Source organism: Marmota marmota, unplaced genomic scaffold, assembly GCF_001458135.2.
Source record: "Marmota marmota marmota unplaced genomic scaffold, marMar, whole genome shotgun sequence".
NCBI lineage: Eukaryota > Metazoa > Chordata > Mammalia > Rodentia > Sciuridae > Marmota > Marmota marmota.
Genome location: NW_025999853.1, coordinates 50078841 through 50105605, shown reverse-complemented (window position 1 = coordinate 50105605; position 26765 = coordinate 50078841). Strand labels below are relative to the sequence as shown.

The 26765-nt window shown below is 37.0% G+C and overlaps 1 protein-coding gene and 2 pseudogenes across 1 annotated transcript; all 3 read left to right on the top strand.

The window, feature by feature from the left end:
- The first annotated feature begins 4570 nt into the window (after positions 1-4570).
- Positions 4571-5510, top strand: LOC107139835 (annotated as a pseudogene).
- A 3876-nt stretch (positions 5511-9386) lies between these two features.
- On the top strand, positions 9387-9903 carry LOC107139752 (annotated as a pseudogene).
- A 15517-nt stretch (positions 9904-25420) lies between these two features.
- On the top strand, positions 25421-26350 carry LOC107139834 (olfactory receptor 6C4). Its single transcript, XM_015482677.1, has one exon. The coding sequence runs from the start codon at positions 25421-25423 to the stop codon at positions 26348-26350; it is 930 nt and encodes a 309-aa protein (XP_015338163.1).
- The last annotated feature ends 415 nt before the right edge of the window (positions 26351-26765 follow it).

The following is a 26765-nucleotide window of genomic DNA, read 5'->3' as shown; positions in this document are numbered from 1 at the left end:
ATGTAAATCAATGGATGTGTAACTGATGTGATTCTGCAATCTGTGTATGGGGTGAAGGTGGGAGTTCATAACCCACTTGAATCAAAGTGTGGAATATGATATGTCAAGAAATTTGTAATGTTTTGAACAACCAACAATAAAAAATTAAAAAAAAAAAAGAATCAACAGGAACAATAGGAGCTGGAGTCCAGAAATGATGGCAGAAACAGTCAAAGAAAAAGCCTTAGTCACTTCCACAAAGTAGTGAGAAGTCATAGTAAATACAAAAAATATAGAACATATCCTGGGACCAAGGACTTTTCATTCAGTGCTTAGGATGCAAAACTCTCTGTTGCTTTAAATATTAGAGGTAGGTTCACCACTTATCAGAAAAGCTATAAGTTAGAAGGGGTGTGATGACAATGTGGGCCAGGCAGATTAGGAGAACATCACGTCTGAAATGCCAGTGAACCTCCTAATTATTGGGGGAAGGAGCTCATGTTGTGTCCACAGAAGCAGATATTGGAGTGTAAGATAAACTTCTGTTCAAAACCTGCACCACCCCTGGAAGCATACTGACTCTCAGTCTTCTGATCCTCAGTTTTTTTACCTGGAAAACAGGACTTCTTAAATTTTCTTTAACTATAGTATTTTTATTTTACACGAGATTTAGGTTACAAAAAAATAACATATAATACATATGAAGTAGCAGGCAGGATCTAATCCTGGGGAAATAAGGAGATTCAACAAACTAATCAAAACTGAATTCAAACATATTAAACTCTCCAGGTCTCTGAGGACACTGTCCCTATTGCTACATAAATTTTTACATTGTTCATTAGACTGCCACCAATTTGTGAATAACCTCTCAAACTGAGTCACCAAGGACTGAGTTGTTTGCTCTGTTGTTCCCTGTGCACTGGTTGCAATATAAAGCAAAGGCTGCTATTACAGAAATTTCAGGGAAGCCTGCCTCCCTGACCAAGACCACATGAGCTCTCCAACAGACTAGAATTTTCTTTTCTGCTCTACATCACTATTTTTTTTTCTTGAACTAACAGAGTCAAAGGGTAATCTGGTATAAGATGCCATTTTAGATGTGTGGAATAAAGAGAGGATACAGACTGGTCTCATGATAGCAGGAATGATGAAAATCTAGACAGGAACTGTCAATTGACACACCTGCCTGAGTGTGAGTGTGTGTGTGCATATGTGTGTCCACCCATAAATGTGCTCATGCGGAGGCTGAGGGTGGGGACTGAGATAGGTGAAAATGAGTGGGCACAGAATACACATAAAGCTCCTCCACAGCTAATGCTCCTACACTGTGGTTCTGTCAAAGCCCTCTAATGAAGGCAGGTCCAAAAAGTAAGTATATAATTAGTATGGAATTTTTGTGACATATATTCCATATTCTGTAAATCAGGCAGAGGGTGAACAATTGGTTTTAAAGTCTTATATTCAGTTCATTGAAGGGGGTTGACAATTAATTCTATAAAAGTGTTATTCTGAAGAAAAATGAAATTAGAATTTTCCTCTGTTGGCCAGTTTCTCCTTTATCCTGGCCATGAGTATCAGTAGCGGAGACCGTTTTCACTCTCTAGAAACATAGAAGACTACAGAAAAGACACCTCTACTCAGAAATATCTGCTAGTGTCATAGATAATATCCATATTAGATATGATCTTAGAAGAAACATCCCCTTTTTATCCTTCAGGTATTGAAGTCCTTTTGTCATAGTTTTGGCAGATGCAGCATTCAAACTCTTCATGAACCTAAACTGTCCAATCTGTGAGAAGTACTGGTCCCAAATGAAGACTAAATGAGGTTTGTTTCAAACATAAGATAGAAGTGTCTACAATATATTTTAAAATTCACTAGGCAGTTCATTAAAAAAAAATCAGCAAAGTGACTAAGAATACATGGGAGAGAACAGAGGGAGGGGAACAAGGGTAATTCAGTGTGAATAAATAAATTCATTATCAGCAGTGTATATGGCATATCACTGTGTATTTGCCAGGGGCCCTGATGGTACAATATTATCTCTCAGGTGAATTATTTCTTCCATGCTCTTTTCCTTGTTCTAAAATCAGATCGGTGAAACCTGAGCCATATGTCCTGCTTTTGGTGACACCTTGGACTGCCAAATTTTGTACAAAGAAAAGAGCCTGTTGGATCTGAATTGATATAGGAAAATATGAATAGGCACTAGTATAACTAAGAACAATTGTAAATGAAGAAGCATAAAATAGTTACTGTTTTGAATCCAAAATTACATTTCTGCTGTTACCTTATGTTACCATGTCAATGAAAATATGCTAATATGAAATATTATTTTCTACTGGTGGTCTCAAATCTTCTTTAGGGAGCAAATTTTTAATAGGTGGACCTCAAGTCTCTGATATAATCCTCTGTACATAATAAGTGATTATTGAATATTCATTTGAATGAATGAATGTTGATTGTTTTCATGAACAGTAATAAATAAGAGAAATGTACAGTGTCTTTGATTCTCAAATGGACCACAAATATTGGGTGCAAGTGGGGCAGTTATCTAAACATTAAAAAATTAGTTTTTAGCCCCTTTATACAAAAGTTTATAGGTTTTTTAATAAATTGTGAGCTATATCTAAAATTGATCATTTAACAATCCTCCTACTAAGACATATTTTATGTCATATTTTATAACATATTTTATAATTTTAAGTTATTAAATACATATACACTGCTGATAATGAATTTATAAAATTTTCAAGTTGTATATCTGAAAACAGCTGTTTAAAATATGGAACGGCAATGAGGGTTTAAGTTTGGATACAAAGTGAAGCAGAATTCCCTGAGCCCATATCTAACGTGGTTCCTGAAAATACATCAATTTGAATACAAGGAGGCTTGAAACTTCTGGGAAGTGCTGAAATGGACAGAGATAAAGGCCAAAGAGAAAGGTAGGGAACTTTATTATTTGTTTACAAAGATGAGTTTGTAAGAGTCCATCTGTTCCTAGATGTTGCCTGAGCTAGTTACATTACCAAAAACCCAGAGAACATAAACAAGATTAGGAAGACAGTTGGTAAATTAGCAGGGAGAATGATTGGAATGAAACAGCAGGAATCATTAAAAAAGAGGTCACAGACAGACTCAGGTGACTGAGTGGCACTAAGAAGACTGGGTGGACCAGGCTGCCAAGAAAGCAGCACCACAGATCTCTCCTCCTGGGCTCTGTCCTTGGCCAACACCACAGCAGGACTCAATCAGGTTCATGCTCAGGTTCCAGAAAATGGTTCTTTATACCACTTCGAAGGTTCAGGAAACACAATGTCTAAGAGTCTCAAAACTGGCTAGAAACTCTTTTCACTATAGAAGTGTGGTGAGCCGCTTCTGCCATTTCTGCAGACTATGGTCGCCATTACAAGATGGCGCTGGCTCCGCTGTGGTCTGTGACAAACAACTCCTAATTTGGGAGAGTTGGCGCATGACTTTTCATCACCCTATGAGAAAGCTCCACGTGGCAGCTTTGCATTGGGGCTTGAGATGCTTTATTAAGGCTGGGAGGGGCATCCGAGAGAGAGAAGAAGAAATATCAAGGGCCAGAATAAACTGCTGAAAGAAGATTCCTGAGTTGCATCTTCCTTGCGGGCAAGGGGTCGCGACATAGAAGAGAGATCAATGAAGTAGAGGAAAGGGATCTAGAAAGAGGGAAGGGAAGGGGAAAGAAGGGTGAAATGAATCTGACACACTTTCCTATGTTCATCTTTGAATATGCTCCAATCAATTGCACCTTCATGTATATCCAAAGGGCATAAACATAAAAATCAAAAATAAATAGAAGAAAGATCAAAAGAACACCAGAAAGGAAAGGGGAAGTAGTGAGGACTGAATCAGAGCAAATTACATTCCATGATTGTATAATTATATTAAAATGAACCCCAATACAATGTTTCACAATACTGTGTATCTAAGATGAACTCATAAAAAGAAATACTTTTCATTCACAAAACAAAAAAGCTAAGGTGCACCTTTGTGATCTAACTTATCACCCTTTTTAGAGATAATTTAGCACAAAGAAAAATTAACACTAAGATGAATGTGTTGCTGTTAAAACTCATTGCAACAAATTTAAATGATGAACATAAAATCCTAATTAACAGATCCTCCCAGATTTTGAACATAGAACATTACAGTATGGCAGGAGAAGGCAAAGAAAGGTGAAGATGGGAGAAGAGAAGTCCAAAATTGTCATAGTTCTTCCAGATTAAGAACACATAGAGTGTCACCTCCAGGCAGTATTGTTAATAAACTGCATTCTGCACATATGATTTATGTTTTGTTTGGTTCTTATTTGACATTTTTACTAATGTGGTTTGTCATTAGAGAATTACAAGCATAAGATCTATATTCAAAATTTTCTGTAGAAACCTTCTTGTAAGATGTCAATGGTATGGGTATTTTCAATGAGGTAATTGATTATCAGGTAAAGGAATATTAAGTGCACTGAGCTGACTGGCTGGGATGTCACCAGTCAGGCTCCAATGCTGGCTTCTTTTGACACCTCTCTTCAGGTCCACTCGCTTGTGACTTGGCAAAGGCAGGGATGAGAAATCATACAGCAATAACAACATTCATCCTGCTGGGACTGACGGATGATCCAAAACTACAAGTTCTAATTTTCATATTTTTGTTTCTCACTTACATGTTGAGTGTGGCTGGGAACCTCACCATTATCACACTCACACTTTTGGATTCTCATCTTAAAACTCCCATGTATTTTTTTCCTCTGAAATTTCTCTTTCCTGGAAGTCTCATTCACCACTGTTTGTATTCCCAGATTCCTGTACACCATGACAACTGGTGACAACACTGTTACTTACAATGCTTGTGCCACCCAATTATTTTTTGTTGTCCTCTTTGGAGCAACAGAATTTTATCTCCTGGCTGCCATGTCCTATGACTGCTACGTGGCCATCTGTAAGCCCCTGCACTACTCAACCATCATGAGCAACAGAGTCTGTACTATACTTGTCCTCGGCTGTTGGTTTGCTGGCCTGCTGATCATCCTCCCACCCATTGGCTTAGGCCTCCAGTTGGAATTCTGTGACTCAAATGAGATTGATCACTTTGGCTGTGATGTGTCTCCCCTTCTACAGATAACCTGCTCAGACACAGTGTTTTTAGAGAAAATAGTCTTGACTTCTGCCATACTGACGCTAAGTATTACCTTGGTGTGTGTCACTCTCTCCTACACATACATCATCAAGACTATTCTAAAATTTCCTTCTGTCCAACAAAGGAAAAAGGCCTTTTCCACCTGCTCCTCCCACATGATTGTGGTTTCCATCACCTATGGCAGCTGCATCTTCATCTACATCAAGCTTTCAGCAAAGGAAGGAGTGGCCATTAACAAGGTGGTGTCCATCCTCACTACTTCAGTTGCCCCTTTGCTTAACCCTTTCATCTATACACTTCGAAACAAACAAGTAAAAGCAGCTTTCAAAGACACAGTAAAACGGACTGTATTTCTCACAAAGAATTGAGAGCCTATTGATTTTTTTTGAGGCTTACTTACATTTAAATCTGAATAACTGTGAGCACTGTTCATGAAAGTGCCAAACATGGCTTCTTATTATTTGGTAGACTCATCAAGCTAATGTTCTCCCTGGAACATTTTTCTCTTATAATACAAAAACCAAAAAATCAAACAATTTGTTTTGCCTTCTTTTAAGTTTCCTTTATTCAGAATGGTTTCTTCAATAATTGCATGCCCCAGAGATTAGTCAAAGACCCAATGTCATAAAAAGGAAATGCAAAGCAGAAGTTGCATCTCTGGCCATATGCCCTTCTTGTTATGTGGAATGGAAATATCCAGAGACTGCTTCTCACTTGTGTGAGACATAAACTCACAGAGAACAAGCTCTGAATTTAGAAACATTATGACTAAATTTGGTTGGGTAAGTTCTCCAACTATTCAAATTGACAGCATCTCTTGATTCAACAATGTTAGAGTTTAAGAAGCTTGATCAAGTTATCAAAACAATTTCATTATTTGGAAAGGATATTCTAAGATGTCAAAGATAAAATGAGAGTTTGGAAAACATGGATGGGTCTAGAGAAGAGTGTGAAGAAGAAAAACAAGTACTAGTCATGCACATAATTGGAATTCGGATAACTGATAAAAAGTCTTTTGTTGTTTTGTGCTTTATAATTATGAAAATAAACTTTTGTGCTTTTATAGAACATATGTAACTATTATCTATGTTTATCAAACATCAAACTGCTCAACTACACTTTATATTTTGATCAGACTTATAAATTGTTCATATAATGGCCATAGTATGGGTATAATCTTCATTTATACTTCCAAAATATTGAGAAAAAAATCAGAGTATTGCCAAAGGGCATTCTTCTTTTTGCCTTTCTAAGACACCAACAAAACACAACCATGTGTCCTCTAGTTTCTCTCATTAATTTAATCATATATCTTTGTGATATATATATTTTCTGAATTAATAACTTCACCCATATTGTGAGTCCTTATCAAGCAGAATTTATGTGTAGTAATATTGTTTTCCTTGATTGATGAACAGAAAATTAACATTATAAAGTTTATCTTTAAAATCTGCCCAATTTGCCACTCAGGAACCAAGTGCCTATGGATAGGACCAACACTTGACATGAAGTAGGTTCCGACAAGCTTATCACCTACTTCTGTTCCGGACAGTGCAGCATTCTTCTCTTGTACCCACTCATAAATGGAGGGCATTGGTCAAGTCTCTGTAATCTCAACATGGAGTGCATCAAATAACTGAGGACCAGAATTAACTTTGCCAACTCTGATTAATGAAAATATTCAGAACTTTGTAGAGTTTAATTTTACATGTAGGGTAGAGGGATTTTATACCAAGTGGCAAATTTTAAACATATATGTAAGCAGTGTGTATATGTGTGTCACCCTGTTTGCCCTCAGCGTTTCCTGATCTATGCCCAATTTTAGTCACTCAGCATTATTATTTTTTTCTATGAAAAATTCTTATTTACTTTTCATACACCTATCATTGCTATCACAGTTCTAATCTAAATATTCAGTCTCAACAAAAATATTTTTATTCTACATTTTTTGTCACTATAATCCTACTGGTTTTCAATGTTTGTGTTATGTATGTATTAATCTTGTTTCTATTATTCTTTGAGGGCAAATGCCTCTGACAGAGGAAGAATTAAAAACTCTTGATAACAGATGCCAGTTCATCACCCATATATCGTTGTCAGATTTTAATACATAACCTAAAATCTTTCTGATGTCATACACAGTTCAATAATATAAATTAAAGATGTGCTTTTTAAAAATATATATATATTTGTTTTACTTGTAGGTAGACACAGTATCCCTCATTTATTTTTATGTGGTGCTGAGAATTGAACCCAGTGCCTCACACATACTAGGCAAGCACTCTACTACTGAGCCACAATTGCAGCCTGAAATATCTTCTTAATTAGATATGATCTAGTTTGGTGTCACTTAGACCTTACGCTAAAACTGCTATTTGCATGATTAAGGAAATGAGAGTGTGGTCATGGAAATGTGCTACAATGCAAGATTTAAGGGCAAGGAAGAAAAGACAGTACTATAGTTATTATTTATATCATTACATTTTACTCAAGGCAAGCAAGGAAAATATTCCTACCACTTCCCTCTAAGAACTGCCATTTTAATTTCATTTATTCATTCAACAATTATTTATTGAATAACTGCTTATGGTAAGCATTGTTTTATGCACTGAGAATATGACACTAAACAAATAGGGAAAGGTCCCTGGTAACATGGAATTTATATGTCACTCTCAGAAAGAAAAAAAGTGAGTGCTCATAAGGCAAACAGGACTGCTTACATTCACCCCTGACTTTGGTATCCAGAACATTTCTTCAAGTATGAGCCTCCTGAACCATCTTTTTAAGTGCAATTATATAGATAAGGTATGTTAGAAGTACAGAGAAGCAACTGAAAGAGCTGGAACAATTTGGGTAACAAAATAAATAAAATATTATCAAATTATAATACAAAATATCCAATATTCAAGAGTCCACAGTGGTACAAATAAATATTTAAATAAATTAATAAATGATGGGAAAGAGACATCCTGTACAGAAGTAGTCCAAACAATTTATGTAGGTAAATATAAAGCAGGGGAACATAGCTCCCCACTCCTTAGGCGAGGTACATAGGACTTCCTTCCCAAGAGTATCGTATAGAAACAGTGTGGGGAGGAGGGAATCTTTACAGTGGAGAAGTGTGACAAACAGTCTGAGCCAGGAGATCCAGGCCAACATCAACAGTCGTACATTATGTTGATCAGTAACCTCAATGTGACAGGCCAAAAATTGTGCTTCACCTCTATGGTCATCCCAAACACAGCAGACAGATTACAATACTGGAGCATCGTGCAAAATACCTGACCAGTACCCCCTCAAAAATACCAAGGTCATCAAAAATAAGGGAAGTCTGAGAATCTGGCACAGCCAAGAGGAGCCTAAAAATACATGACAACTCAATGTAATGTGCTATCCCAGGGATTCTAGAATAGAAAAAGGTATTACGTAAAAGTTTAAAAGTCTGAATAAACTATGGGCTTTATTTAATAATAATGTACCAGTATTGGTTAATGAATTATAAGAAGTGCATTATACCAATGTAAGATGTTAATAATAGCGGATATTGGGCATAGGATATGTGGACACCCTCTGTATTATTTTCTCACTCTTCTATAATATAAAAGTGTTCCTTAATAAAAAAAAAAAAAGTCTACTAAAAAAATAAATACAATCCTCAAGTTAAATGACTACTTTCTCCATGATGAGAAAGATCTATGGCTACCTAAATGATAGATTTGAGAAAAAAACTTTAAAATGTCTTTTGCAGGCTAATCAATGTAAGGTTGGCATTCAATCCGTTGCTCCATCTCTGCTGCTCTTCTCTCCAGCCTGCTGACCACTTGCCTTTGATGATCCCATTGCAACTTCCTCACAAGTCTCTGTGGAATGGCTTCTCTTAAATATCTATTTAATCTTTGTTCATTAAAGAACAAAGTGTCTTTGTTAGTACCAACACCCCCAGGGGACATATTCTTTTTTAGCACAATTGATCCCAAAGTGGCTTCTCTGAAAAGATTGGAAAATTGCTATTTTGGATATTAAAAACCCTACACAGACCAGCAGGACAAGGCCTTTGGCCACCCTAAGCCCTGGGTGAGGCTGGGGATCAGGGGTGCTCCCGGGCCTGGTCCAGGAGGGGTGGGCGGGGCCGGGCAGGCGGGGCCGCCAGGTGCCTCTTGCTGGAGACAACCCCAGCAAGACAACCAGAGGGGGCGCAAGGCCTCTAGGCGCGCGCAGGGCTCAGCCCGCACTCTGCCAGCACAATGCTCTTCGGACTAAAGAGGCTGGTTCAGTGGCTGGGCCTCGCCGCCTTCCAGATCGTCCTGCACCTGCTGCCCCTATTGGTGTTCCCCCACGCTTCTAGCACTGCGAATGGACGGCCTGGCCACAGGCCTCTCCTGGTGGAACGTGTTCGTGCCTTTCTTCAACCCTGCCGGGTTCAGCACCTGCTTTACCACTATCCTAACCCTGCGCCTCTTCCAAGACTGGGAAAAGCACCTGGCAGTGCTGCATCTCTTCTGGGTTCTTATGGTCCTTAGCCTCAAGTGCGTCTTTGAAATGCTGCTGTGCCAGAAGCTGGTGGAGCAGACAAGAGACCTCTGGTTCGTCCTGACCGCACCTCTGGTCTTCATTCTGCTGCAGCTGCTGGTGATCTTCAGGGATTGGGAAAAGAGAGCTGCACAACTGAACTGCGGGGCCTCCAAGCTGAGTCCCTACATGCATCACTCAGAGAAGAGATCCTGGTCTAAACACAACACAGCGCCCGCTTGGCCCAGCTGAGTGACCAGTTTACTCTGTGATGTCTAACATTGTTTCTTCTGCAGGTATTTTGGGTTTGGGGGGTTTGGGGGGTTTGTTGTTGTTGTTTGTTTGTTTGTTTGTTTAAAGAGAGAGCATCCTCCGTCTTTGGAATGTATTTCCTGTTATTCATGCTTTGAGTACCTAATCCTGAATTGAGATCCTAAGAAGGGACCCAGCCCAGACAGTCCTGAACTATTCGGACAGTAGGAAACTGCACGTAATTAAAATGTCCCGAAGGGCTCTGAGTATTCAGCATGGATCCTGAGGGTATACTTTATGAAGGTGGCAAAATGAATTAGGATTTTATCCAGCCAGCAGTACTGATCAAAGAGCTCACAGCTCCCCTGAGCCTTGAGAGAGAATGGCCCTTTATTCATTCCAGCTCAGGCAGAGACAGAAGAATGCTGACAATGAGCATGATTAGGACCCTATCTGGTTCTGCCACCTGAGAAAACAATCCCACTAGCAAGTAGTAGCTTGGCTTCCTGTTCCAGCAGATTGCAATTTCAAGACTTTCCCACCATCTTGTGGCCAGCACCATTAGTGCATCTGAGACAGATTTAGGCCTTTCAAAGGAACCAAAGACAGAAATAGGTGTTCTGATATTCCTGACATAAAGACCAATTTACCGGGGCTTGTGAGCAGCCCAGGTTTGTTGGCCTGAGGTCTTTGGTTTGATGCCAGTTAGGTGCCAAGTGAGAACATTCGCTGAGATGATAATAAGATAATGCTTTCCTGAAATAAAAAACGAACAAACAAACAAACCTACACAAAGTTCAGTGTCTCTCACTCAGGTAATCATTTCTCCTGGCAACAGAGAAAGCCCTAGAACTCTACTGTTCAATACATTTTGTTCACACCTTAATAGATATTTGAAAGTATATTCATCATTATGCTGTGTAGCATAGAAATACAAAACTAAATAAATAAATCTGCCCCAGAACAATAGAACAATATATAAGATATACAACCATGAAAGGTTAACAATACAAGAAACTTCACAAAACAGCATACATTGAAATGCCACCTGAGTGGCAAACATGAGTGTCTCCAATACAGAAGAGATTTTTCCTATGGTCAAGTAAAATAATAAGAGCACTTACATTGTTTACTATATGCCAGGCATCACACTAAGAAATATGCATGGCAATAATAGAGTCAACTAATAATCTATAATTATTATGATCATTACTTGTTATTAACTAAAAACAATATACCATTCTTATCATTCTTGTGTTACAGATAAAGAATATGGAGCACAGAGCCAAAGACACACAACTAATCATAGGCGGAATTGCTGAGATCTGAACCCACATGATCTGGATCCAGATTCCATACACATCACCAGAACGCAATACTGCTTCCTATTGTGACAGACCCTGTGAAGATAACAGAACTCTACTTAGACCTAGAAGATATTTAGAAAGATGGAAGGATAAGAAGTGAACAGCATATCTTGCAAGAGAACATGATCAAAAAATGGATTGGACTGTGCTTCAAGCCCTTTGAGTAAACTTTCCTGTGTGGGCAAAATTTTATCTTAGGCAGATATAAAAATTAGAATTAATTAATGATATTTACTATCTGGTTAATAAATGAGAGGAAAATTAAGTCTAAGTCACTCATAGAATTTAAGTCTACATGACTGGAAATACACTGCCCTTGGCATTAAGAGGTAATTAACATAGTAAATCAGGATTGTTCTTCTTCTTTTTTAATTGGTACCTTATAGTTTCGCCTAATTTAGGGGTTTATTTTTACATATTCATAACATAATTTGCTCCATTTCAATCCCCATAACTAACCCCTTTCCTACCTTCTGACCTTCACCTGATCCCTTTCCTCTACTCTATTGGTCTTCTTTCTATTAATTTAATTTTTAATTGGTATATTATATGTAAAAGTGGGATTTATTCTGATACATCCACACATGCACATGGCATAATTTAGCCAGTTTTATTCCATGACTCATCCCCTTTCCCATCCCTCATCCCCTCCCTTGAACCCATTCCTCTATTTCATTGTTCTCCCTTCTATTTTTACAAGGTCCTCTTTTTAAAAAATAATTCATTATTTCTCTCTAGCTCCCTAATATGAGAAAAAACATTAAACCTTTGACTTTCTAAGTCTGGCTTATTTCACTTAGTTCCCAGCAAATGACATAATTTCTTTCTTCCTTATGACTAAAATGCCACATTGTGTATATATATAACCTTTTCTTTATCCATTTGCCTTTTGTGGGACACCTAGGCTGATTCCTTAACTTAGCTATTTTATTGTGAATTGTACTTCTTGGTCATTTTCCCAAAATTGATCTTTCTACCTTCATTTAAATCCTTATTCCTTAAATCCATCATTACTATTATTTCCAGAATAATCTTACAAAAAGAAATACAAGTTCTTCTCATGCCTCAAAAATTCTTCAGTAGCTGCCTATTGAGAACAAATTAAAGTCCAATCTCCTTAAAACAGCGTTTCAGAACTTTATTGACCTAGTATAAATTCCTTCCCACTGTCCTTTCTAACACTTTCCCATACCATAGCTTCAGTTTGGCCACAGGAAATTACCCACTAGCCTCTGCAACACAGTCTACTCAGCCTGGAAGAACCATCCTCCTTCACCTACCAAATATGTGATTCATCCTTAAAAGATTCAAACAATTCAAAAAGAACTTCCAAAAACTCCCACCCTCACATGGGCTCTGTGAGCATATGCTTTACATTCCCTCCTGTTACTACTGAGGGATTGTGATAAGTAAATCATCCCGGGGTGGGAGTATTAACAAAAGAACAGTGGTGGCCACTACCCCGAACTAGCGTGTTATAGATTTTTCAGAATTTCCCAGTAAACAGGAAATAATTTAAAGTGTTTTTCCCCTGATAACTGAGTCAAACTTGTCTAGGGATAACTATCCACCAAGGCCTCTTAAATAGCTTTCAGGCAGTCATATAACTCAGTCAGAAAAAAAGTAAAATTCATTCCTTTTTGACTGTCCCTATATGAGCTCATGGATTTTTTTCCCTCACCCCTCACATTCCTGTTTATTTTTTAAACATCTTAATGATCTTTTTTCCCACATATATACATAAATCTACGTGCACATAACTGAATAGATTGGAGACCAAACCTTCACTATGCAACAGACCACACGACTACTCAGAAAAACACTGCTCCCACAGTCAGCCCCCTCTCCTCCTGAATCATCAGCTTTTAACTTACACATTGTTCTCATGCCCTTACATGCACATAATTTATTCCATTCTAAAATCCCCTTCCCTATCTCCATCAGTGACTTCATCTTCCATTTCTCTTTGGATTTTTCAATAAATACTTCTTAGATTCCTTCTTAGTCATCTCTTCCCACTCACACATAAACCTATTCCCATCAGGCTTTTGCTCTCACCAATCACCAAAATAGCTTTCTCAAGGTCACCAGTGACCACCCTATTGCTTTTTGTAATGATCAAAGTTCACTCATCATCTTATTTGATTGATCTATCTGCAGTACTACACTCGGTTAATCACTCCTCCTGCTGGGGAACATTTTCTTGCTTACTCTTTCAGAATACAACATTCTCTTCCTTTGGTTTGCTTGTTTCTGGATCAAATCACCAGTTAATGGACATTAGGGTTGTTTTTTATATTTGCTATTATTGTTAAAATTGTAATGAACATCATATATAATTGTTTTATAGACATATGTTTCATCTATCTGGGATATTGCTATGCTATGTGACAAATTTATGTCTAACACTACAAAACATTGCCAAGCCACAAACATACATTGGAGAAAAGTAGCCTCTTCAATAAATGGTGCTAGGAAAACTGGAAATCCATATGTAGGAGAATGAAATAGAACTGCTATCTCTTACCTTGACAACTCAAAGTGGATCAAGAGCCTAGGCATGACAACAAAGACCCTGTGCCTACTAGAAGAAAAAGTAGGCCCAACTCTCCATCATGTCAACTTAAGAACTAACTTTCTCAACAAGATTCCTATGCTGAAGAAATTAAAATCAAGGATCAAGAAATGGGATGGTATCAAACTAAAACCTTCTTCACAACAAAGGAAACAATAATGTGAAGACAGCCTACAGAATGGGACAGAATCTTTGCCACTTGCACCTCAGATAGAGCATTAATCTCCAGGATATAAAAAGCCTGAAAAAACATCAGAAAATAAATAGCTCAGTCAATTAATGGGCAAAGGAACTGAACAGACACTTTATACAGGAAGAAATATAAATGATCAACAAATATATGAAAAAAAGTTCAACTGATCTCTAGGAGTTAGAGAAATTCAAATTAAAACTACACTGAGATTCCATCTCACTCCAGTCAGAATGGCAATTATCAAGAATACAAGTAACAATAAAATTTGATGAGGATGTGGGGAAAAAGCTACACTCACACATTGTTGGTGGGACTCCAAACTGGTGTAACCACTCTGGAAAGCAGTATGGAGATTCCTCAGAAATCTTGGAATGGAACCACTATTTGACCCAGTTATATCATATACACAAAGGTATTAAAATCAGCATTCTACAGTGACTCAGCCACATTAAAGTTTAGAGCACCTCAATTCACAATAGCTAAGTTATGAAATCAACAGATGAATGGATAAAGAAAATGTGATATGTATACACAATGGAGTATTACTTAGCCAAAAAGAAGAATGACATTATGAGATTTGCCGGTAAATGGATGGAACTGGAGACTATCATGCTAAGTGAAAAAAGCCAATCTCAAAACACCAAAAGCTGATTATTCTCTCTCATATATGAATACTAATAAACAATGTGGAGGTGTTAATAATAGAAGTTCACTGGGTTAGACAAAGGGGAATGAATGGAAGAGCTGTGGAAATAGGAAAGACAGTAGAATGACTAGGATATGTTCATATATAAATGTTCATATATAAATACTCCACCAATGAAATTCCACTTCATGTATAACCACAAGAATTGGATCTTAACTAGAGTAAGTTATTATCCATGCATGCATAATATGTCAAAATACACTCTATTATTTGTATACCTAAAAAGAACAAATAAATTCTTTTAAAAAAAATAAGACATTGTCAACCTAGTTTTCAAAGTAATTACAACATTTTGCCTCCCCAAGATTAATGCAGAAAAATTGCTATTGCTCCACATCCTCACCAACACTTGAAATTGTTCCTCTGGAAGAAGATGGTGGAAGGGAGCTTGGCAGCAATTTCTGATCTCCTAGAAACACAGAAAGAAGTCATGAAGGAAAAGCAGAATTGAGAGGTGCGTGAAAAAATGAATGCTCTAAGATTCACTACTACAAAGTCTGAAACCTGGAGTGACTGGGAGATTGGTTCCCAGGGGTGAAAATAAGTGCAGAGTTTCCTAACCCTGAACCCAAACCAGGGTGAGAGAAGGGACAAGGGGCAACAGAGAAAGGGAGCCAAAAAGCTCAAGCTCACTCACTTAAAAACATTTAGAAAGGCAGACAAAATTTAAAGCATGATGGAAACTGCAATGTCCTTGAAGGATATAAAAGAGTTTAAAACCAAATAGTGAAAAGACAGCTGGGGGGCAGGGCAGCAATAGGGTATTCACAGCCATTTTATGGAGCCCTCAACCAACTAGTCACCCCCTTAAATCAACACAGCATCTTTCCACACCCAAATAGATGCAAATCAAACCACACAGAAGTCCACTGCAGCAGGATCAATTAAGGATTTGACTAAAAGAAATTTCTAATTGGATCACTAGTAGCATAACCAAAAGTTGCTAAAAACCCCTCCCCCTCACTGGTGAACGAGGGGAATGGAATGGAACAGACCTGGGCCTGGGAAGGGCACCTAACTCACTACTCCACTCAGCCTCCTTGTGGGCAGGGCAGAGGTGATAAGCTCCCTGGGACCTCCATGGGGTCCAGGCAGAGATCAGCATGAAGACAGATTTGATCCTGAACAGACTAAAGGAGATCCATTGTGACCACACCAGCCCCAACAACTGACACTGGGCAAGGCACCATGGGAAGCCTAGAGACTGTCCCTATGATCATAAGGCCACATGACAGGGAAGCTGCCTGAATATCCAGGAACATAGAAAATTGGTTCCCAGATGGTGGCAGCCACTGATAGAAAGCCAATAAAGAAAACATTGCATAAATACCCAGGAAAATTAAACAGAAGGTGCCTACAACCATATCCAGAGGGAGGTCAATTAACATGGAAAATTGCCTGATCCAAGACAGCAAGGAGTGACTGTTCCCAGCATTACCCAGCTCAAAGCCTGGCCCATGGCCTCAACTGGCTCCTGAAAGGGCATTGTTTGGAAACTGTCTGGACCTTGCCTCACTCATAATCCACATACAGAATCAGCATCCACTATTCACAACCTGGGACAATGGAAAGTAGAACTCACATGAACTGAATTCCTTTACTACTATGCCCCAGAGAGTGATGTTGGCTAGCGTAATGCTTCTGCACCACAGAACACCCACTGGAAACTCCACAAGCAGAACTGTGCTTATAGACATCCACCTGGTATTTACCACCATGAAAAGGATCCTATAGAGGGAAATAGGTACATGGTGACTCACAGCAATCACAGAGACAGTCCACAGCCAGCATCCTAAATTCCTGCACACAGTACAAATGACCAAAACATGAACACTGCACCTTCTGAGCAGTCAGTTGCAGGCCCCTGAGCTGACCAACCAGAACCAGATGGTGGGAAGCCTACAGCAACTAGGGAAGAGGCTCCTGAGACCCAGCAACTCTGGAGCGATCCACAGTCAAAGAATGATGGACATCTACTTAATGACCAAACCCCGATGCAATCCAAACCAGTATACAAAAATAATTTTCTTCTCCTTGGCAAGTTTTGCTAAATAATTCTAATGACAACTTTGATCATATTATCACTCTTTAACTTGATTGATAGTTGTTGCCCTAATAGCCAACATCGTATCTTCAATTCATTTGAATTTATATCTTTTAATAGTTTAAAACAGTCATTGAAATCAATCTTTCTATCATTGTTTCCCTAGCTCTATTTTATACGTTCTCCTCTTACTCCCCATTTGTCCTATTACATTATCTGCTACAATTTCAAATACTCACCATCCATTTCTGTCTTTACATCTTGTGTGTATTAATCTTTTCTATCTTTCCTTTCTTTCTCCTCACTTTCCCTCTTTTAATCAAATCTTTCTTCTTACCCCCTTTTAGCCAAATCTTTCTTCTTACCCCCTTTTAGCCATCATTTAATATTATAGAAATTTTACTATTTTAATAATTAATTTTTCAACCTAGTCCAGAATTTTACTACAAGTTTATACCAGATTTTAGGAATTATGAAGAACAGATTCAATAAGATTGTTGTTGTTGTTGTTGTTTTTCCATAAGGTTGAATGGTGTGAGGCTTAGTTCTGAATTAATTGTAATAAATAGGGTTCAGTGATTTCTATCAAACTGGTGTAAAACTGTGATCAACCGAAGTCACACATTGAGTTAAAGTATTGATATCTGAATATCAGTCCAACTCAGGGTTCTTAAGAGAAAGAAGCTCACAAAGTAGTCTCATGTTAAAAGAAGAAGTGATAATTTCCAAGTATATGATTAAACATACAAACAATATGAAAAAGAAAAGCAAAAAATAAATAAATAAATAACCCACCCCAAACAGATCGCAATGCTTCGAAACTCACTACATCAACACTACAGTGGAGAAAATGTCAGCAAAAGAATTTTTTCACAGTTGAAATGTTCGTCATACTTAAAGAAGATCTAAGGAGTGAAAATAGAGAAAATAAAGGAAGTGAAAACTCACTTCAATAAAGAGATAGCAATTTTGAGAAAGAACCAAATGGAAATCCTGAAACTGAGAGACTCAATAAACCAAATTAAAAATTCAATGGAAAGCATTAGTGATAGATTAGACCACTTTGAAGATAAATTTTCAGACCTTGAAGACAAAATAAAGAATACTGAATATAAAGTAGACCATACAGAAAACATTTTAAGAGACCATGAGCAGAATATTCAACAAATCTGAGATAACATCAAAAAGCGAAATTTAAGAAATCTTGGAGTATATGAAGGCTCTGAAATACAAGCTAAAGGGATGCACAAACTTGTCAATGAAATAATAACAGAAAAACTTTCCAAACTTAAGGATGAGATGGAAATTCAAATAAAAGAGGCATGTAGGATTTCAAATATACAAAACACAGTAAATCCACTCCAAGACACATTATAATAAAAATACCTAACATACAAATTAAGGATAGAATTTTTAAATCTGCAAGAAAAAAATGGCTGGTTGCATTTAGAGCTAAACTTAAATGAATTTCAACTGATTTCTCAACTCAGACCCTAAAAGCCAGAAGGGCTTGGAATAATATATAACAAGCTCTGAAAGAAAATGAATTCCAACAAAGATTACTATACCCAGCAAAATTAAGTTTCAGAATTGATGTGGAAAAAAAACCTTCCATGAAATCAGAAGCTAAAAGAATTCATAACCAGAAAGTCTACACTACAAAATGTACTCAGTGAAGGACTTCATGAAGAAGAAACGAAAAATAAAAATGAAAAACAGCATAGGAATGAATTACAGTAGAAGAATAGTCAATTAAAGAGTGCAGTCAATTAAAGGACAGTATGAAGGTTTCTAAGAGGAAAATTTATAGCATTGAATTCAAGTCTGATTTAAATATTAGAAATACATCAAAATGAAATTAAATAAATAGCTACTCTGTATAATATGGAGTGTAAATGATCTAAACTCTTCGGTAAAAAGACATAGGTTGGAACACTGGGTTTAAAACAAGACCCAAGCTGGCTGTGGTGGTGCATGCTTATAATACCAGTGACTCAGGAAGCTGAGGCAGGAGGCTAGCAAGATGCAGGCCAGCCTCATCAACTTAGTGAGACCCATTTCAAAATAAAAAATACAAAAGGCTGGGAATGTGGCTGAGTGGTTAAGCACTCCTTGGTTCAATCACTAATATCAAAAATAAATAAACACTCAACAGTATCCTCTTTGCATGAAACTCACCTCACAGGCAAAGATATCCACAGACTGAAGGTGAATGAATAGGAAAAAATTATAACTTTATTTTATTTATTTTTATGTTTTATGTGGTACTGAGGATCGAACCTAGTGCCTCACCTGTGCTAGGCAAGCGCTTTACCACTAAGCTACAGCCCAAGCCCCAGAAAAAGATTTTTTAAAAAAGAATGGTACTAGGAAATAAGCAAAGCTAGCTATTCTCACATCAAACTCAGTGAATTTCAAACCAAATTAATCAGAAGGGACAAGGTCCTTTTATATTGCTTAAAGAAATCATACAACAAGAAGATATAATGATTCTAAGTATTTGTGTCCAAACAATGGTGCATCTCTATATGTCAAACAAACTCTTTTCAGTAATAAAAATCAAATAGACTACAACACAGTAATACCAGGTTACTTTAACATACTGCTCTCACCACTAGATAGATCATCAAGACTTAAATTAAAATTCTACAGAAATAAAAATATGATTAATAATATGTAATATTTCATCCATATATGTAAAATTTCATCCATTAAAAACTGAATTCACATTCTTCTCAACATTACATGGAATATTTTCCAAAATAGACCATATTTTAGGTCACAAACAAATCTTAGCAAACACAAAAAAATCAGAGATAATATCTTATATTCTATCAGATCATAATGCAATTAAATTAGAAATAAACAGTAAGATAAAAAAGACAGAAACAAATCTGGAGACTAAATAACACACTTTTGAATGATGAATTGACTGCAAAAGAAATCAGGGGAGGAATTTTAAAATTCTCAGAAGTAAATGAGAACAGTGAGACAACATATCAAAATCTCTGAGGCAGTATGAAGATAGTTCTAAGAGAAAAGTTTAGAGCACTGAGTTCATACATCAAAAGAATAGAAAGATACCAAATAAGTAATCTAACATTACACTTCAAGACCCTAGAAAAAGAAGAACAAACCAACACCAAAATCAGTAGAAGACAGGAAATAATTAAAATCAGAGATAACTCAATGAATTTGAGAATAAAAAACAATACAAAAGATCAACAGAACAAATACTTGGCTTTTTGAAAGGATAAACAAGATTAATAAACTAACCAAAGGAAAGAGATCACTCAGATTAACAAATTTCAATGTGAAAAAGGAAATATCATATAGACACTAATAAAAATCCAGAGGATCCTGAGGAATTATTTTGAAAATTTATACTCTGATAAATTAGAAAATCATAAGATATCAACATTTTCCTAGAGACATATGACCTAACCAAATTGAAGTAGGAGGATATAGAAAACTTACACAGTCCAATATCAACTCATAAAATTGAAGCAGCCATCAAGAAACCTTTCAATGAAGCAAAGACCTGGACTGGACAGGTTATTAGGCAAGTTCTACCAGACCTTTAGAGAAAAATTAATACTAATCTTCCTCAAATTGTTTTATTAAGTATAAAAGCAGGAACAGTGCCAAATTCATTCTATGAAACCAGCATTGCCCTGATACCAAAACTATACAAAGACACATCAAGAGTAGAAAACATCACACCAATATCCTTGATGAACACAGATGCAAAAATTTATAATAAAATATTGGCAAACCACACACAAAAATAAATTAAAAAGGTGGTGCACCATAATCAAGTGGATTTCATTCCAGGGATGCAAGGTTGGATCAACATATGGAAATCAATAAATGTAATTCACCACATAGATAGACTTGTGGTCGTAATACTAAGAACCTAAAAGAATTAGTTTTTTAATATTGGTAATAATCCACAATGAGCATATACTTATTATTCTCATTGAAAAGAAAGTATTTGCACTCCCTGAACCAGGAAGTGCAGACCATTACTGAATCACTCACAGTTTCATGCCACTAAATGGTTTACCTAGGGTTTACCTATCTTATTCCAGGGCCCACACTCATTTCTATGACCTCCTGCAACTAACCTAGATGGACCCACTAGAGGAGATTAAAGGGTAGATTTTCAAGTAGCCTCAACCACATTCAGAGGGAAAAAAAAGGGTAAAGAGAGGAACAAAACTGAAATCCTCAATTCTAAGCTATATCCTCTCACCCACAATCCCCTCCTCCACCACTTGTAAATGTAAGACCCAAAACTATGAAACTGCTAGAAGAAAACATAGATGGGAAAGCCCCATAATGCTGGTATAGGTGATGGGTTTTTTTAAATCTGACCTCAGGAGCACAGATAATAAAAGAAAAATTAGACTGATGGGATTACATTAAACTAAAAGCTTCTGTACAGCAAAGTAAGCAATCAATGGGGTTTAGAAACAACCCACAGATTGGAGGAAAGTATGTTCACATTGATAAGGGATTAATATCCAATGCAAATACCTCAATAATAAAATGAACGCTTATACACTGTTGATGGGAATATGGGTAGTACAACCACTATGGAAAACAAGAAAACAATTCCACACAAAAAATTTTAAAAGACATTTACCATATAATCCAGCAATCCTACAACTGGGACTATACCCAAAGCAAGTGAAATCAATATGCTGAAGAGAGTTTCACTCACATGTTTACTGCAGCATTATTCACAATAGTCAAGATATGGACTCAGTATGAGTATACTGCAGTGGATTAATGGATAAAGAAAATCTGATGTATACAATGTTTACAGCACCTCAATTTACAATAGCCAAGCTATGAACCCAATCTAGGTATCCTTCAATAGATGAATGGATAAAGAAAATGTGGTACAATGAAATATTACTCATTGTGGCACAATGAAATATTACTCAGCCATAAAGAAAAATGAAATCATGGCATTTGCCAGTAAATGGATGGAACTGATGACTGTTATGCTAAGTAAAATAAGTAAATCCAAAAAAAAAAAAAAGCCAAATGTTCTCTCTGATATGTGGATGCTAACTCACAACAAGGGTCAGGAGGGACAAATAGAAGTTCATTGGATTAGACAAAAGGGGAATGAAAGGAAGGGAGTGGGGATGGGACTAGAAAGATAGTAGAATGATTCGGACAAAAATTTCCTGTCTTTATACATGAATACATTACAGTGTATTTCCACATCATGTGCAACCGCAAGACTGGGATTCTAGTTAGAATAAGATTTACTCTACAAATTTATACTATGTCAAAATAAACTATACTTTCATGTATATCTAAAAAGAATAAATAAAAAAGAAACTTGAATTTGTATTTTAAGAAGAAAAAATGTGATGAATAAACAATAAAATTCTCTCATTTGCAACAATATATATGAACTTGAAAGACATTATGTGGTGATATAAAGACAATGCAGAAATAGAAAAGTCATTATATCACTCACATGTGCGTACCTGGGACTCATTGGGGCTTGGAGTGGATTGCAGAGTAACTAGTCGAAGAACACAAAATTTTAGGTAGACGGAATAAGTTCAGGAGATAATTTGGACAACAGAATAACTGTAGTTAATGACAATATATTGTAGTCTTAAAATAAGAAACAGTAGAAATTGTGCACTCACCACAAAAATTATAATTATATGAGGTAATACATTCACTGGTTAGCTATATTTAACCATTTCACAGCCTATCTATATTTCAAAACATGGTGCATGTTGTACACAATGATACCTAGGTTTTCCATCAATTAAAAAATAAATAAAAATATATCAAATCAGTAGCTAAAGGCCCTAAATATAAGACATGAAAATTCACAATACTTCATTCAAAATATCCAAGCTTTCACAGATTGTCTGTATCCTACATAGTTCCTGACTGTGAGTTTTATCTTCAGATGGACCCAATATGCACTCAATAGTTGCCAACCTAATGGTGTATAGTTTCTTGCAGCTGAAGTCCATGAATGACTATGGTCATCATGGCAGATACAGAGATCCCACAAACAATGAGAAGAGGACATTAAAGCCTCTAGACTGAAGAAGGCTCTGGGTGGCACTAATGGGAATTCCTGTTGTGTGAGAATTTAGACACACTCTAGCACCTTTTTCTGTTGGATGGCCCACCCTTAGGGGAATTATTGGTGGTTAACAGCATAAAGAATGTAAATAAAATCTGTAAATGAGGAATGGATTGCCTCTGAGATGTACGTAAACAGTGTGGGGCCCTTGGATCATCCTTGGGCTGACTAGTAATTTTTCTGACATGGTCGAGGCCTTCAATTTTATGGGAAGCAATTACTCAACCTCAATAGAAAAGTTCTATGACATGAGTTTATATATGCCATGCTAGTATATCCTTGGAATTTCCTCACATAAGGACATTGTCAGTGTAATAGGAGACATGTCTTCCTAGAAAGGTTGGATGTGGTTAAGACGTGCCTGTATCCAATTGTAACAGCAAACTGTTTTCCAGTTGCAATAATTCTATGACATTGAGGTTTTGGAAATCCCTTATAAAATACCATTCACTTATATCAGGTTTGAGCTCTGGACACCTGGCTTGTTAAAAGATAAACAACAGGAACATTATCAAGGCCAGGCATACCCATCCCCAGGAGTCTCACTCCATGGCTCTCAACTTATCCACAAACCTCGTGGCTAAGTCATATTCACTTGTAGAATCCTTATATCATGGTCTCTGGAGCCTCTCTTCTCAGCCATATGTTTACAATTTGTTCTCAAAATTGTCAACAACTGAGGTTCATTATCACATTTTGAATTTGAGTCCACAGGGCATCTTTAGCTTCTACAGGAAATTGATCCCCATGCGTCTGCTCTAAAGAGAACAGATAAAACCTCTGTCACTCTTGGTAACATGGAAACTGCAAAGAAGCCTTTTGCCTGCCTTCTTACACATAAAATTTCTTAGGACAGAAATATAAGAAATTCTGATTCTCTCAAAGTCTTCCAATTCTATAACTGCTGGGGGAAAGTATTGGGTTTTTGTTTGGTTTTTTTTTTTTTTTTAAGTGCTTAGGATTTAACCCAGCACCTTGCTTTTGTTTTCTATTATATGTACGAAGGACTGTGCCAGGAACTATCATTTGATTCTGGCATGTACTCTTGGAATAGAAGATAATATTCTTTTCTAGTTAAGGCCCACAACTTTGGATACTTCCAAGGACAGAATGTGGAAGGCAATCTAAGGTTGTATGTGAAAGCCAATAGGAAGCATGTCAGACTTAAGATTACTCAGAGATTCACATGGTACACTTTATCTTTGTCTGACCTCTTAGGAATGACAAGGTAAACAGCACCCTACACACATTTAGATTGTCTAATGTATGAGCATCTTGTACTTTTAAAGTCACTAATGTTATAATTCTGTTAATGTGGGTCATGAAAGCAATCAATTGTAAAAAATCTGGAATAAAAGGCAGTACTTGTCAAAGAGGCAAAGGAGGATTGTTAGAGACCCAGTTCAATGTTTAACATCATCAGTTACCTCTAAAATCTATATGAGAAAATATAGAGATTGATGAGAATAATTTTGATATGATTTTTCTAACATTATGCATGAGAATTGGAGGGACCACTTAACCTTGTCTTTGCTTCTTCATCAGAAAAATCTAAAAATGCATAAAGAAGATCTAGACAAAGTTTCCTTCCCTGGAAATATGAATTTATCTATAAAAAAACTCTTATTGTTTAAAAAAATAAGAATTATGTGGGGACCTCTCTTCCTGATCTCCATATTCTAAGAATAGATGGCAGTTTGGGCATGATGAACTGTCACCCTCTGGTGCCACTGAGGACACTTTAAAACAGTGCAAAATCCATTCTGTGATGCCGTCTGTGCATTGCTCAATAACTCAATTCTCAAGAGTGTATTTCAAATCAAGGTCCTGGAGGCACTGATGGTAAGAGACTTATAATAAAATGCTAATTAGTATGATTTATTGATGCCTAAGCTTTATCAGGCAGGAGAAAGTCTCACAGTATAAAATCAGAAGTTATTCAGCATTGCCCATGTGGGGGGAAGTCTTACTTGTTCCTGAAACAAGGAAGTCAGATATTTGGACAGTGATGAGATGGGGATCTACAGCAGATATCCACTGAAGCAAAAAATTTCAGAGAAATCAAAGAAACAGAAAACAGCATCAGGTGGAAATATTTCTACCAAGAGTGAGAAGTAAGAGAGATTATTAATAGAGTCAGAGGAAAGTGCTTTAAATGTGGAGGTTTCATAAGCACTTTGAGAGGAAAGAATAGTTCCAAAAACATTCATTTGAAAAAAAATTGTTGGGTAATTATTCTATTATATCTTTTGTTAAGTGCCTGGGAATATATAAATTTGAGGAATTACAAAGACTTTAGGAATAAGGTCACTTATATAAAAGATATGGGGCTTCCATGGAGCCAAATGTAATCCAAGGAACACTAATTTGGGCCGATAGGATGAAGAGCAATGTGTGACCTCATTCTGTTCTTAAAATAAGCCTTATCTCTTCTACTGGGGAATTCTGCAGTTTTCATCTTTCTCACTTTTCCCCTTTTAGATCTGCTGGAGGTTAACTATGAAAAACAGGACCATGCTGACTGAATTTATTCTACTGGGCCTCACAAGTCAACCTGAACTTCAGGTGGTGATGTTCATCTTTCTGTTTATCACCTACATGCTCAGTGTCCTAGGAAATCTAACTATCATCATCCTCACCTTACTGAATTCTCAGCTCCAAACCCCCATGTATTTCTTCCTCCGGAATTTCTCCTTCTTAGAAATTTCCTTCACATCCATTTTTATTCCCAGATTTCTGACCAGCATGACAACAGGAAATAAGGCCATCAGCTTTGCAGGCTGCATCACTCAGTATTTTTTTGCTATATTTCTTGGGGCAACAGAGTTTTACCTCCTGGCTTCCATGTCCTATGATCGCTATGTGGCCATCTGCAAACCCCTGCATTACCTGACCATTATGAGCAGCAGAGTCTGCACACAGCTTGTGCTCTGCTCCTGGCTGGGGGGATTCCTCGCTATCTTACTGCCAGTCATCTTGATGAGTCAGGTAGATTTCTGTGCCTCCAATGTTCTGAATCACTATTTCTGTGACTATGGACCCCTCCTGGAGCTGGCCTGCTCAGACACAAGCCTCTTAGAAAGGATGGTCATGCTCATGGCTGTGGTGACTCTAGTGATTACTTTGATTCTGGTGACAGTTTCTTACACATACATCATCAGGACCATGCTGAAGATCCCTTCTGCCCAGCAAAGGACAAAGGCCTTTTCCACTTGCTCTTCCCACATGATTGTCATCTCCCTGTCTTATGGCAGCTGCATGTTTATGTACATTAATCCCTCTATAAAAGAAAGAGGTGCTTTCAACAAAGGAATAGCTGTGCTCATTACTTCAGTCACCCCCGTATTGAATCCCTTTATCTATACTCTAAGAAATCAACAAGTAAAGCAAGCCTTCAAGGACACTGTCAAAAAGATTATAAAGTTTTAAGGAAAAAAAAAAGAAGGAAAAATGTATTTCCACTTCATAGAAATATTTTGAGAGTCTACCAAATATCAAAGGCTTAACTGGCCCCTGAAAATAAAAATACAGAAATCACATGTTCTAATGTTCAAGGAATCTACAGTCCAGAGGTAAGGTGTGTAAACTGTAAATTTTTGGATAAATTTACAAAAACATGACATAGTAAGTGTTACTAGAAAAGGATTAATGAATCCAGCAAAAGAACAGTTGGGAAGAATTAACTCTTCCTTCCAGAAATGACTTCAAATTTAAGAAGCAAAACACTGCTTTTTTGGGAGAAGAGTTTGGAGTGACAAAGAAAGCCAGATTGTAAAGTGTATAATTGCAAACTGGAGTTAGTTGAGTTTTATGAGTCAAGAGGAGTCTTAAAAAACACCATGTG

What these genes read in the sequence shown, in the direction of transcription:
- LOC107139834 (XM_015482677.1), top strand. Translation starts at nt 25,421, where the DNA reads ATGAAAAACAGGACCATGCTGACTGAATTTATTCTACTGGGCCTCACA.